Source organism: Pomacea canaliculata, linkage group LG2 (assembly GCF_003073045.1).
Source record: "Pomacea canaliculata isolate SZHN2017 linkage group LG2, ASM307304v1, whole genome shotgun sequence".
Lineage (NCBI taxonomy): Eukaryota > Metazoa > Mollusca > Gastropoda > Architaenioglossa > Ampullariidae > Pomacea > Pomacea canaliculata.
The window spans coordinates 27,044,578-27,058,348 of NC_037591.1; the positions used below are offsets into that span (position 1 = coordinate 27,044,578).

At 45.1% G+C, this 13,771-nt stretch overlaps 1 protein-coding gene across 3 annotated transcripts; it reads right to left on the reverse strand.

Moving 5' to 3' along the window:
• Nucleotides 1–55: 55 nt before the first annotated feature.
• Nucleotides 56–13,291, reverse strand: LOC112557352 (serine-rich adhesin for platelets-like). Of its 3 annotated transcripts, XM_025227151.1 has the most exons (13): nt 12,703–13,291; nt 12,316–12,362; nt 11,688–11,839; nt 10,882–11,366; nt 10,485–10,531; nt 9,835–9,989; nt 7,737–9,520; nt 6,792–6,859; nt 6,363–6,508; nt 5,990–6,102; nt 5,510–5,740; nt 5,063–5,125; nt 4,402–4,540 (listed from the first exon to the last, which is right to left on the reverse strand). In XM_025227151.1, the coding sequence occupies exons 1-12, from the start codon at nt 13,252–13,254 to the stop codon at nt 5,108–5,110; spliced, it is 3,798 nt and encodes a 1,265-aa protein (XP_025082936.1). In that variant the 5' UTR covers nt 13,255–13,291; the 3' UTR covers nt 4,402–4,540; nt 5,063–5,107. The 3 variants fall into 3 exon arrangements, with proteins under 3 accessions (XP_025082935.1, XP_025082937.1, XP_025082936.1); XM_025227150.1 differs by lacking the exon at nt 5,063–5,125 and having other exon boundaries at nt 56–4,540; XM_025227152.1 differs by lacking the exons at nt 5,063–5,125; nt 10,882–11,366; nt 11,688–11,839; nt 12,316–12,362 and having other exon boundaries at nt 56–4,540.
• Nucleotides 13,292–13,771: the final 480 nt, after the last annotated feature.

Here is a 13,771-nt window from a genome sequence, read left to right on the forward strand (position 1 = left end):
TTTCACAACAGCTGCATCTTGAGTTAATCCTGAGACCTCTATTTTTTTTTTTTTTTGCATTTTAATATTTAAGGGCGTTGGAAATGTTCTCTCCTCACACACACACGCGAAAGAAGAAGAAGAAGAAAAAATCACGCGAACGTCTTTTTAACGATGTTGCGACTAATTCACGACGAGCAAGTTCCCGCACTGGTCACACATTTCTTGTCTGTCAGCGCTGCTCAGCTCTGGGCGAGATTACAGAAGAAAAAAGCGGAAAGTTATTTTAGTCACGTGTGGCTCAGAAGTGGTAAGTCAATCATGTGGCACAGTCAAGCTCTCAGCCCCAGCCGCACATCGCGCCCTCGTCTCCCTAACCTCATACTCCACACCTCAGCCTTTCCACCAGCTCTCGGCGCAGCAACGTAACTGTGACGTAGCGGCTACAACATGACTCCGTATGCCATTTACACGTCAACGTGCAACTTGACGTCACTATCCCCACCCCCACCACGTTTGACAAACTGTCCCAGATTCCCCACCCCCACGTGCAAGTCTCGATTATAGGTGACGTTACATTGCGTGGACGTCGCACGCAATTCGATTGTACCCCATCGTCAGCCACTCCCATCGTTAACAAGAACAACAGGTAGGCAATCAGAAAGTAGGACAGGGGTCTGAGAGGTCTACATGGAGCTAGGCGGCGCTACCTGTTGTCCCCATTTCCTTTTCACTCATCATCGCCAAGACACGTGACAAGGAGACGAGTATTTTCAGCTGTTCACAAAGTGGGGTTAGAAAGAGGAGGGATGTATACTAGTAGGTCGAGAGGTAAAAGCTTTCGTCTGCGAGTTCACCCTCCGAAATATAATTATGAACACTTTCACACATTAAGTAATTCACAGAAATTCAAACGCTTCTGTATCCCCACGCCTGGAGTTTCTTCGACAAAGAGAAGTATTTACCAAACCCCATGTCAGCTAGCACAACCTAGAAGCTAAACACAGTTCAAAACAAAATCCAGAAATGTCCAGGAAGTCTACAAACTTGACAAAAATAAAACAAGAAACAAAAAACAAAAACAAAAAAATACCAAAAAACAAAACCAAACAAAAAAAAAAAAACCAACCAAACAAAAAGTAACAAAAAAACAAAAAACAAAAACAAAACAAAACAAACAAACAAACTAAGAAAAAAACCCCAAACAAAACAAAACAATAATCTCAAGACCCCGAGACTACTTCACACAAACGTTTTCTTTTCTGCTTACATCAAGCGACATAAATCTTTGGGGAACAAAATATCGATGTGTATCGTTATTCAAACGCGCACCTCTCGCCAAGAATGTTCCCGAGAAAGAAGAAAAGAATGGCGTTCGGAAAGTGAGCACAGAAACTGCCGTTAATTGACATTAACATAATTAGGAGATACTTTCAGGAATATCGAGAGAAGTGCCGTGAAAATGCTTGAATATTTGACTAGGTGCACAGCGGATACGAGAACAACACGAAGCGAAATGTCTCACGCTGGTCACGTGAACATTGGCAACTTTCTCTGCATACTTTTACTTCTCTCCCCTTCCTGTCTTCTAGATCCAAAGACGATAATAATAATAATATTATTAATACTTCAAATTGTTTGCCCGCAACGGTCTAAATACTATTTTCAGCACAGTCTATGCTATTTCTAGTTCCTTCTGCAGACAGACCGGAAGGAACTCTAATTAGGACTGATTAACTGCGAGACTAAGAATAGGTACTGTGCGTTCATTTCTGTTGTTACCAAGGTAACATCTTCATTCTGAAATATAGAAGATGAAAAACAACTCCAACAACCGATCTGGACTGGTTGTGTGAGCGATCATTTCTTATTTTCAACACAAAAATGTGTCCAGCGCGTGTGAAGCTTGTTGACACTTTAATATATAAAAGTAAGATTGGAAGGCTGGAAGACAAAATAACAGTTTCTTCTCTACAATACTGTTTACACACATCACGTGACAATCTGAGCGTGCAAGGTAGTCAGACAATAACAAATTAAAGAACCAAAAAAAAAAAAAACCTATGAAAAATTGCCACAAAAAATATCAAGTCGCTATGGAATATTTTTGTATCCACATAAGTCATGTCACACAAGTCAAATAATAATAATAATAAGAAAAAAGCATCAATAGAGAAAGAAAGGTAAGCGCCATAGGTGAACCCTACATAGTCAGCAAATGCGTTACACAGTTGTAGTCAACCGTCACATGGTATACAAACTATACATAACCGATGGGACGTGGTCACACCATACGAGAAAAAAAAATTACATGACAACGGGTTGCAGCCAGTATAATGTGTCAATCTAATGTTTTAGGGGTTATGTAATATCTGAGTATGTAAGTAATGGAATAAAAACATACATAATCAAAATACTAGCATGGTGAGCACACATACTGTAGTCAAATAAAAACACAATTATGCTACATCAATTCTATTTTTACAATTTTTCTGACTGAAAAAAAAAAAAAAACCCTCAGGGGTAAAAAAAAAAGTTTTATATAGAAATAACTTTCAGAGAAGTGTGTAAGCCATTGGCAAATTGTTGCTTACTTCAAAAGCATCTCAACTTGAAAAAGATTTTTTTAAATATCCACAACGACAAAGTTTCTACAGACAGGACACAAGGGAGATGCTATACACAGGTTACTACCCTCGAACATCTACACAAACAGATGGTAAGATTACATGTTAAACCAACAACCCTGACATTAAACAACAACAGATCAACAAGAGTTCAAACGACTTGACATCACATGGCTGTCACGTGGCCTGGCCGGAAGGTGAAAGGTCACAAGATACATGTTCCATGCTCTCAGATCTAGACCGCAACTTCTGAACACTTTTATATTTACCTTTTAAATAAAGATGTACTCAAGTCACGTCTCCCCGAGATTTCACAAACAACACAACACGCGGACACACACTCCAACACTGTACTCTCCTAGGTCAACATTTTAAATCACAGGTCGTTGTACTGAAACATTCAACATCACGAGGCCAGATTCCCTAGAAACCGTCCTCACTACCAACAGCATCACTACCCAACAGGTCCCCTTCCCCTCTTGAAAAAGTAAGGAAAACTAAATCTTTGTTTATATTTATCTTTTATGAAGCTAAGCAATTGTGATTTTATTCTCCAAATACGTTAGAAGTAGCGACTGATATTTCGCAATCACAAGTGTTTTTGTTTTTTTTAAATAGAGTAAATTTATTTTTGAGTGCTCACAATACCATATTGCATAGTTCTGTATTTAGTGACAACAAAGGTGACGTGTGCAAAATGTTTAGAGGGTTGCGTGGACACGGCCTAGACTCTCTACAAGAACGTTGAATGGAGGAAACTGCTACCTCACTAACCTGGAGGTCCATTGAGGAAAGGCTGGACGATCTAATGAAGTGTATATGTATATACATCAAGGAGTTGTTTCACCTATGAAGGCGTATGATGTTGATAATGTGACGTGTGAGCTAAGATGGTCTGAACGATTTTCTCCACCCTGCTAAGACATCTGGCTGTACAGTGGAGACAGATGGAAACGTTTGCTGTGTACCCCAGTTAAAGCTCGTCAACCAGCAAGCTACAAAGGAGGCACTTTATTACCCCTGAAGATAGTGTATGCACGATACAGCGAATTTTATATACAGTGAGCAGACAGTAAACTCCCTACCCACCCAAAAATACACGAAATTATTTTTAAAGCGATTCTCAAGACAAGGCGACTGCCTCTATGTGAAAATATAACGAGGGAAGAGATAAAAGAAGAATGAAACACAAACCAACACCAAACTAAACAAACAATATGTAAAATTACAAAGAAACACAAAATCTGTTTGGCAAGACAAGTTCAAAAGCAAAATACCGACACGTGTTCGTTGCCGAGCACATGAAGTAGAGTTTTGTTTACAGTCACTTGGCAATAGGATGGATGGACAAAGTTGACACGTGCATCGAAACTTCACTGTCAGACGAAAGAAGAGCAGATCTGCACCAACCACAGAGCGCGAAACACTTGTTTCCCACGTGACGTGAGTGTCTTTTTACTTACGCAAACACACATATTAGTGACGTCACAACGCCTGTCGCCTTCAGAGACTTTTTTTCTTAACTGTTGCCACACACGACGTAGAACGTATTTTGCACTTAAGTGTCTGACCACATCCTGCCGTGACGTCACAGGGAGGCTACAGTTGGCCCTCACGTGCAGCACAGTTCAGCCTCTTCAATGTTATAGTGACGTCACGAGGGCGATAAACGGAATGTTTCCAAGGAAAGGATTAGCTCATTACGCTAAGCACTGACGTCGCTCCTCGTGTAGCCCTAAACAATGTCGTCATACACTAAACACTGACGTCATCACGGCTACCACTCACAGTCGCGTCTCCCAGACGTCCTGGTCGATGTCGTAAAATGTCAATAAGTTGTCGCCCTTGGAAGTTGCTGCTGCAGACGATGAGGTTGATGCTCCTGACTTGTTCCTGTCCTGTAGCTTGGGGGTGCACATTGCCGAGCTGTTCAGCTGAAAAACGCAAATGAGTCTGAATGACTACAGCACCAAGCACCACCACCGCCACCACCACCACAGCCAACAGCAAAATAATATGGATATACACAGAAAGAGGAATTACTGACCTACCTCTACTTCTTTCCTGACTCCCACCACCACCCCCACCACCCTAACCTTTCACCCACAGACTTTAGTGGTGTGCCATGTACCTGCGTAATGTCGATCGAATTCTAAAGGTTAAAGGTAAACACACTTTTCCTCCAACGGTATTATGCTTATAAACTCCGTTGTGTGCAGATCAACTGCACGTCAGTAAACATCAAATGGCTTGTCGCTCACACTCACATTTAAAAACAAAATTTGCTAGGCCGGAGTTAGCAATCCACTTTGTGTGCAGAGCATCAAGCAGCAAATACATCAAAGCCGTTGACAGTTAGCGAAGCACGTTACGTCCGTTGGCAGTGAAAGCGTGAAGCAGAAACAAAGAAAATTGTCTACTCACGGAGCTAGAGAGCTCCCGTGAACCTTACTTACATCCTACACTGGCAGCAAGGGTCGCTTCTCCGTCCTGGACACGCCTCAGAGTTTGGTAATCCGCTGTGAGGGACAGAACAAAGCACAGAACATGGCTAGCAAAGCTTTGTACACACAAACATGTTAAAACACTGTTAAAGCCTCAGCGTGAGGGACAAGCGTGGTGTGGTCACGTGGTGCGTGGAGTGCGGGCAACACACATTGTGGCAGTGGAGTGCTACATGACGAGTATAAAAAGACAGAGAATGTCAGGACAGGGATGGAAGACACAAAGAGACATAATTAATGAAAAAAAAAAAAAAGCAGAAAAAAAAGAAAGAAAGAAAAAAAGGAGAGAAATATGGTGCTACGAAGACTGCCTGGTGTGGGTTAGAGTACAAGCGTGAGACTAGTGTCCCTCCGACAGCAACCCACCCCACCCCATCCCACCCCATCCTCGTCCCTTACCTCTGTCGTCACCGGTGGTCGTCTACTTCCGGTTCCGTTGGTGGCACCGCTGGGCCGGTCCTGCATGGAGTGCTTTCCGTTCCTGTCAGGTTTGTCGAAGGCGTTGTCGTAGGTTTGGTTGTCGTAGGCGGGGAAGTCGGAGCTAGACGAGTAGCCCCAGCTGCGGCGATACCCGATGTATTCGGGGTCATCGGTCAGGTTGTACTTTTGCCGCGTCTGTCGACGACAGCACTGCAACAACACCCTTAGGTCAGTGCACCATCGGAACTCTAGGCCAACACTGGTGATACCTTGTATAACGAATGTACATATACAAGGGGATACAGTAGTACAAATGCCCCTCTGGGCTTACAGTCAAATAAAGTTTATTTCATGGCTGATAGAGCGATGAAGTGAGGGAAACAGCAAGTGAGGTGACTGACGCAGATCGGGGAAAGAAATACAAAATGACAGGAAAAGGCACAACAGAGAGATACTTACGAGGAACGCGAGCATGATAAATAAGAAGATGAGAATGCAGCCGCCGCAGACGATGACGGCGATGCCCCAGTCGGGGACGACCTGACCTTCACTCGCCCCGGCGGTCGCAGCACCTGCGCATGCGCATAGAAATCACACAATATAAAGCTTGACCGCCTCAGCCACAAGACATGAGAAAGGTGTTCATACCTATCATATAGCAAGAAACCATCCGCTTTATTAGACTGAAAAAATAGTCCGTGATTGCCTCTAAAATCATACATCAACGCTGAACACGTGATCACCACGACCACTAAAATTATTTGTTACAAGAATGGCTGTGACAGTTGGAGGGAGGGTTTCATGTGGTAAGAATGTTGTTCACTGAACTCACTATTGTGTTGTACAGAGCTGGGCTCCACCACGTACACGTCCCCCAGCTTTTTGTTCTGCAGGCCGTTGAGGAAGACTGACGTCACGTTGTCAGGTGGGACCGAGGTACTGAAGATTGCGGTATACATCACCACGATGCTGCCCTTCCTATGGACACGAAACAGTATCTTGCTTTAGAGATTTACAATATATATTGAAATGTGATGCATCGGGAAAAAATATATATATTAAAAGGTCTTTTATATAAATCGGATGGCGTAACTGTCAAGTTAGTTTTTTTTAAAAGCCGACATCAAACATGACAAACAGATTTTGTAGTTATAATGAGTCGAGCTAGTTGATAAATCGTTCACGAAAGGGTCGAACTGACTGTTGTAATCAAGAAAAGTCTACATAAGCAAGGGACACAACTCCTGTGTATATAACTTACTTGAAGCGCACGTCATTAACTCCCCTGAACAGCGCAGCCAGCCGGCTAGCCTTGTACAAGGTGACTAGCTGTAGACAGAAATTATACAGTCAGTATACAAACATACATTAAAGAGCACATCAGACTGAATCTCTAATAGGTGCAAGTGAAGTTTTCTTGCTGACTACATGGACTACATCACTGACGGCAGACGACACCGACTCCATCACCGCGGAGCCAGAAATTAGAAACACGAGTACAGACCACGAGCACGTCCCTCCCCTCCCCCACCCTACTACAGTAATCCAGTTGTTGAATAGGTACAGCACTCCAACCTCATTACCATGCTGCGAGCAAAACACGAGACAATTAAAATAAAAAGACACACCACCGTTCGGTCAAACCGTCCTGAGAACCCCTCCCTCTTCCTGCTTACTCATATCACAACATGCAGCATAATAATAATGCCAATATTAACTTGCAAGTAATTACCACACTATGACCTATAAGGAAACTTTTCAGACAGGTGCAAAATCCGCAATGAAACAAAAAAAAAAATAATTGCTTTAAACTTCATGCAAAACACAAAATTTAATTTGCTTAATTGAGTCCTGGTTCCTTGTTGAGTTTCCTTAAATCGGGAGTTGGACCACTGAGAGAGAAAAAATTCGAGTAGAACCGTGGAGAAAAGCAAGTAAAGTGAGGATGGGTGGGTGGAGACAGGAGAGGAACAAGGAACTGTGGTGTGCGGTGTCTGAAGTCAGTCGAGACAATAGAGGAAGATTGTGTCTGCTGTCCTCCCTCAAGGATCCGATTTCGAATCTTCATCGCCTCAATACTTTAAACTTCCTTAAAATTTAAAATTCCGCTAGTAAACGTCACCTTAGTATGCATGTCAAACCCCTCGTCCGCTTATACATCACAGACAAGCCTATAAACACACACACGCTCGCCTGTGATACCCACCATGTTTGTGACGTTCTCTCGTAGACTTGTAGCCTCCTCGCTGGTTTCGTTACCGAGGGCGTCGGTCCAGTTAGCGCCCTCTATGATGGAAAAAGTGCCGTAGATAGTCGTGGTGGCCTCAGTTGTCGCGATCGGAGAAGCGGAAGGCAGTGACGTGCTTTCTGGAGCGGAGGACGTGACGTTTTCGCTCGTAGAGTCGTTCATTAAGGTCGTCGACTCTAGTGGACTGGTGCTGCCACTAGTGACCAGCTGTGTGACGTTTTCAGTGGTGCTAGGTGTAGTGACGTTTCCACTCGTAGAGTCGCTCACTACGGTTGTTGATTCTTGAGGACTGGTACTGCCACTGGTGACCAACTGTGTGACGTTCTCGGTTGTATTAGGATACGTGACGTTACTTTCGGTCACTGGCTGCAGACTGGTTGCAGTTGAGGTGGGCTGTGTGACGTTTTCAGTTGTAAAATACGTGGTATTTTCAGCCGCGACAGGGCCAGTGACATTTGTACTCGTAGGAGTAGTAGGTAGAGTGGAGTTCTCGGCTGTAGAGGTTGCAGTGCTACTTTGAGATGGGAAAAATCCTGCCGTTGTGTTTTCCGTTGTGATAAATTCTGTTACATTATGTGTCGTGGGTGACGCTGTAGACTGCTCTGTTGTACTGGACCAGCTTGTTGTTGTAAACAGTTCTGTTACATTTTCCGTTGTGGACATCGTTGTCACGTTCTGGCTTGTGAGTGACATTGTAGAAGTTGGCGCTGATGTTGGACTTTGACTTGTGAAAGACGTAGAGCTTTCAGTTGAAACTGTGCTTGTGACGTTTGCTAAGACCACTGAGCCAGTGGTCGCGTTCTGAGTTGTTATTGTTTGTGTGACGTATTCCGTTGTAGTGGCGTTTTGCACCGGTGTGGTAGACGTAACACTTACTATGAAGACGGGAGAGGTAACATTTCCTACAAGGGCCGCGGTTGTGGTGTCCACAAGAGACATGGTAGAGTTGTCTGTCACAGGTGGTAGCGTTGTACTGTCTGTACTGCCAGAAGTCGAACCCAGTGACGTCATACTGACGGTTGATATGGTGGTGCTGACCGTGCTGGACTCATTCCCAGTGACGACGATGCCAGTCACAGGAAAGACGGGCGCGGCCGTCTGAGTGACGTTTTCGGTTGTGGAAGACGTAGTACTCTGTTCAGTGACAAGGCCGGTGACGTTTGCTGTTGTCACTACGACTGTGCTGCTTTCCGCCGTGGTGGCTTCAGACGTAAGCGAAGTTGTCGGAGTTACAGTCTGCATCGTGGCGTTCTCGCCTCCGGCCGTTGTCACGGAGAAGATGGACACGGGAACCACTGGCGTGGAACTTCCTGTAGTCACGACCTCCGTGGTGCTCTGGTTCACATCGCCGGTCACAGCTTGGGTTGTGACATACGGCACCGTGTTGGAGGTTGTCACGTTCTGGCTCACTGGGGTCGTGACATCACCTACCCCTACCGGTGACGTTCCTGATGTCATGCTACCTGTTGTGACCTGCGTCACGTGGTCTGTACTAGACCAGGTGCTGACAGTGGAGGTGGTGTGGCTGCTCGTGACAGACCCGGTGCTCTCGGTAGTGTCACTCGGTGCCCTTGGTGACCCCGTCGTCAGCGGCGATGCGGTGCTGGACTCCTGCGAGACGGAGGTCACGGACGAAGTAGTATGGGGTGTCGTGGGGCTCTCTGGCACTGCAGTACCCGCAGTCGTGGTTAGAAGAATGGAGGAGGTGGTAAGGATACCTGCGGTGGTAGATGTCTCAGAAGCTGTAACACAACATCCAGGATCAGTCACTGCACGCAGCTTGTGATTTATTAGCTAAAGGTTATTTTCCCTTCCAATGTGCAGCGTCGTTAACAAAAACCTGAAGATTATTCAGATATCGAAGATAAAATGCACTGCAAACCGCTGACTTTGTCAGGCCCAAACCTTGTCTACTATGTCTCTTAAAACATTTAAAGCTCCGAGAAAAGAGAGAACCATTTATTTGTTAGTTTCTTTAAACCACCTTTCTGAATTAATAAACTTATCTTGCATGGAGTTCTTCTTTTGGTACTAACTTCTTAAAATATTCCCATACCCAAAGAAACGGAAGAGATGTTGATGAGTGTAACGGTCTGTCCGTTGACGTCAAGTACCTCCCCTTGGGCTGCTGCCATCAACATGTCGTCTATCTGGGTGGTGTTGACGGTAGAGTTGACGACACCTTCTACCTCAGTGATGACGCTACCCTGTCTGTAAAGACAGTTGAAACTAATTGGACATGGACTAACGGACACACATTGTGAGACCAGAGTCTGATACGATTGCTATATCTACTTACTTTCCTGAGTGTGTGTGCGCATCATTTCATTCTTACTCTAATGCCATCTCCCCAACCACCACCCCCTACTACAGGTCTAATCAGTATCAGTTCACTGAGAGTATTCCAGTTGGCAGTGTTACATCAGTTACATTAGTTACAGCAACAGTATTTTCCGTGCACACACTGTCACTAAGAATAGCTCAGCACTAAGGCTGTGACAGACAAGTTTAGGTGACAATATTTAAATATAACTGACATGACAAGTATATACAGACTTGAGCACTACTTATGTTACAACTATGCAAGGTATGTACTTTGACCTAGACAACTGGATAATCTACCCAATTCCTAAGTACTTTATTTACCTGGATTAATTACCAGACACTAAGTTAATATAGCTATTTATGTTAGTCAAGTAACTTTACCTGAATTTTATGCTTTTCACCATCAGTGAAGGAAAGGTTTTCTTCAGCTGAAATGAAAATGTTGGTATAAAACTTTGGTGTTAAACATTTACTATGTCACAAAAGCAGTTAATAATGACGGTTAGTAGACATGAAAAACGTGATGTAAATCGACATGTAACATATATATAGTGATAGAGAGTATGGGTGTGTGCGTACACAGTGAGCTTCAAGTGCTTATGTCTGTCATTTTACAACCATACCTAGATGTATTACAGAAGGCCTGACAGACAGACAGACAGACAGACAGACAGACAGACAGACAGACAGACAGACAGACACGACTAAAGGATGATCAGATCAGATAAAGTTTCCCTTGTATCATAATCCCTTCCAAAGGAAGTCTTCAAGAACTCACCCAGTCCACTGTCCAGTTTCTAAGGCGCTCGTACTCTAGCGACCTGTTGTCCCCGAGATCTGCTGTCCAGTTGTAGCCACCCAGGGTGTACTGGATCCGAACGACGTTCTCCACTGCTGCAGTCGAGGTGGAGGTCATAATGTCGGGTGTCTGAGTCGCTGTGCTGGACGCCAAGATGGTGGGACTGGTGCCCGACGAGGTGGCTTCCGTGGTGTCCATGTGACGCACCGTAGACTCTGACGATGCTGTGGTGGTGTTTTCTGTGGAAGAAGTGGTGCTGTGGAAGGTTATGCCGATGGTTGTGGTGTCCGCAGTCTGTGTAGGCGAAGTCAGCGGCGATGAGCTGCTGGACTCCTGCGAGACGGAGGTCACGGACGAAGTCGCATGGGATGTCGTGGGGCTCTCTGGCACTGCAGTACCCGCAGTAGTCGTTAGAAGAGCGGAGGAGGTGGTAAGGATACCTGCGGTGCCTGATGTCTCAGAAGCTGTAACACAACATCCAGGATCAGTAAGCTTACGCACGCAGCTTGTGATTTATTAGCTAAAGGTTACTCCCTCTTCTAATGTGCAGCGTCGTTAACAAAACTCTGAAGATTATTCAGATATCGAAGATATAATGCACTGTAAACCACTGACTTCATCAGCCCAAACCATGTCTATCATGTCTCTTAAAGCATTTAAAGCTCCGAGAAAAGAGCAAACCATTTGTTAGTTTCTTTAACCCACCTTTCTGAATTAATAAAGTTATCTTTTTTTTTTCTCTCTTTTTTTTTTGGGGGTACTAACTCTTTAAAATATTCCCATACCCAAAGAAACGGAAGTGATGTTGTAGACTGTAACGTTCTGTCCGTTGACGTCAAGTACCCCTTGGGCTTCTGCCATCAACATGTCGTCTATCTGGGTGGTGTTGACGGTAGAGCTGACGACACCTTCTACCTCAGTGATGACGCTACCCTGTCTGTAAAGACAGTTGAAACTAATTGGATATGGACTAACGGACACACAATGCTTAACTATTTTCAAACCTGATACAATGGCTACATCTACTTCCCTCTGTGTGTGTGCGCGCGCATCATGTCACTGCTACTCTACGGCCACCTACTACAGGTCTAATCAGTATCAGTTCACTGACAGTATCACAGTTGGCAGTTACATCACTTACATCAGTTACACCAAAAGTCTTGTCCGTGCACACACTGTCACTACGAATAGCTCAGCACTAAGGCTGTGACAAGTTCATGTGACAACATTGAAACATATCTGACATGACAAGTATATACAGACTTGAGCACTACTTATGTTACAACTATGCAAGGTATGTACTTTGACCTAGATAACTGGGTAATCTACCCAATTCCTAAGTACTTTATTTACCTGGATTAATTACCAGACACTAAGTTAATATAGCTATTTATGTTAGTCGAGTAACTTTACCTGAATTTTACGCTTTTCACCATCAGTGAAGGAAAGGTTTTCTTCAGCTGAAATGAAAATGTTGGTATAAAACTTTGGTGTTAAACATTTACTATGTCACAAAAGCAGTTAATAATGACGTTTTATACTGTTAGTAACGTTACACTTGCAAAAAGTCACATAAATCGACATATAATATATACATATCGTGATACAATGGGTGTGTGCGTGCACAGTGAGCTTCAAGTGCACATGTCCGCCATTCTACAACCATGCCCTGATGTACTACACAAGGCCTGATAGACAGACAGACAGACAGACAATCACAACTAAAGGATGATCAGATCAGATAAAGTTTCCTTTGTATCACTAATCCTTTCCCAAGGAAGTCGTCAAGCAAGAACTCACCCAGTCCACTGTCCAGTTTCTAAGGCGCTCGTACTCTAGCGAGCTGTTGTTCCCGAGTTCCTCTGTCCAGTTGTAGCCACCCAGGGTGTAGTTGATACGAACGATGTTCTCCACTGCTGCAGTCGAGGAGGAGGTCATAATGTCGGGTGTTTGAGTCGCTGTGCTGGACGGCATGGTGGTCAGGCTGGTGCCGGTGGTGTCAGAGGGCGCTGTGGAGCCAGTGCCTAAAGCCGTGCTGGACAAGATGGTGGGACTGGTGCCCGACGACGACGTGGCTTCCGTGGTGTCCATGTGACGCACCGTAGACTCTGACGATGCTGTGGTGGTGTTTTCTGTGGAGGAAGTGGTGCTGTGGAAGGTTATGCCAATGGTTGTGGTGTCCGCAGTCTGTGTGCTTGCAGGCGATGTCGATGAAGTTTCAGAAACAGAGTGGGTGCCAGTACTAGCGGCTGTGGTAACCGTAGTCGTGCTGGTGTCGTCGGCGTGACCCGTTGACGTGATGGAGCTTCCCGTGACGTCAGCTGCCATGGTCGTGGTTGCCGTGTACGTCATGCCGGTGCTGGTGTCTACGCTACTTGAGCTCAACAAGGTCGCAGTCTCGTTTCTCGTGACAGTGGCTTCCGTGGTCGCGGTCGTGTTGAGTATTCCCGTCGTTTCCGGTGTGGATGAGGATGGAGCGATGATTCTGGTGTAGAAGCTGAAGTGCTTTCCTGGACCCTCGTGGATACTGAAAGGGAAGTGGTTGGATACCCGATTAAAGTAATATCTGCAGGTGTGGATGCCGTTGAGGATCCTGTGGACGTCATTACTGACGTAGTGGTTACACCTTCGGAAGCGGTTGAGCTGACACTACTGCCAGACGTGGTCAGTTGTGACGTCGCATCCGCCACAACCCGACGTCACGGTCGTTGTAGAAGCCACCGTCAAGGGAACTGAGCTGGCCGTGATGGTCGACGTCGAAGTGGTGCTGACGACTGCAACGGTGCCGCTTATTGTCGTGGACAGCATCTCAGATGATGTCTGGGAGGTCGTTGCAGCCTCGCTGCTGGTCATGCTTGCACTGGTAGAG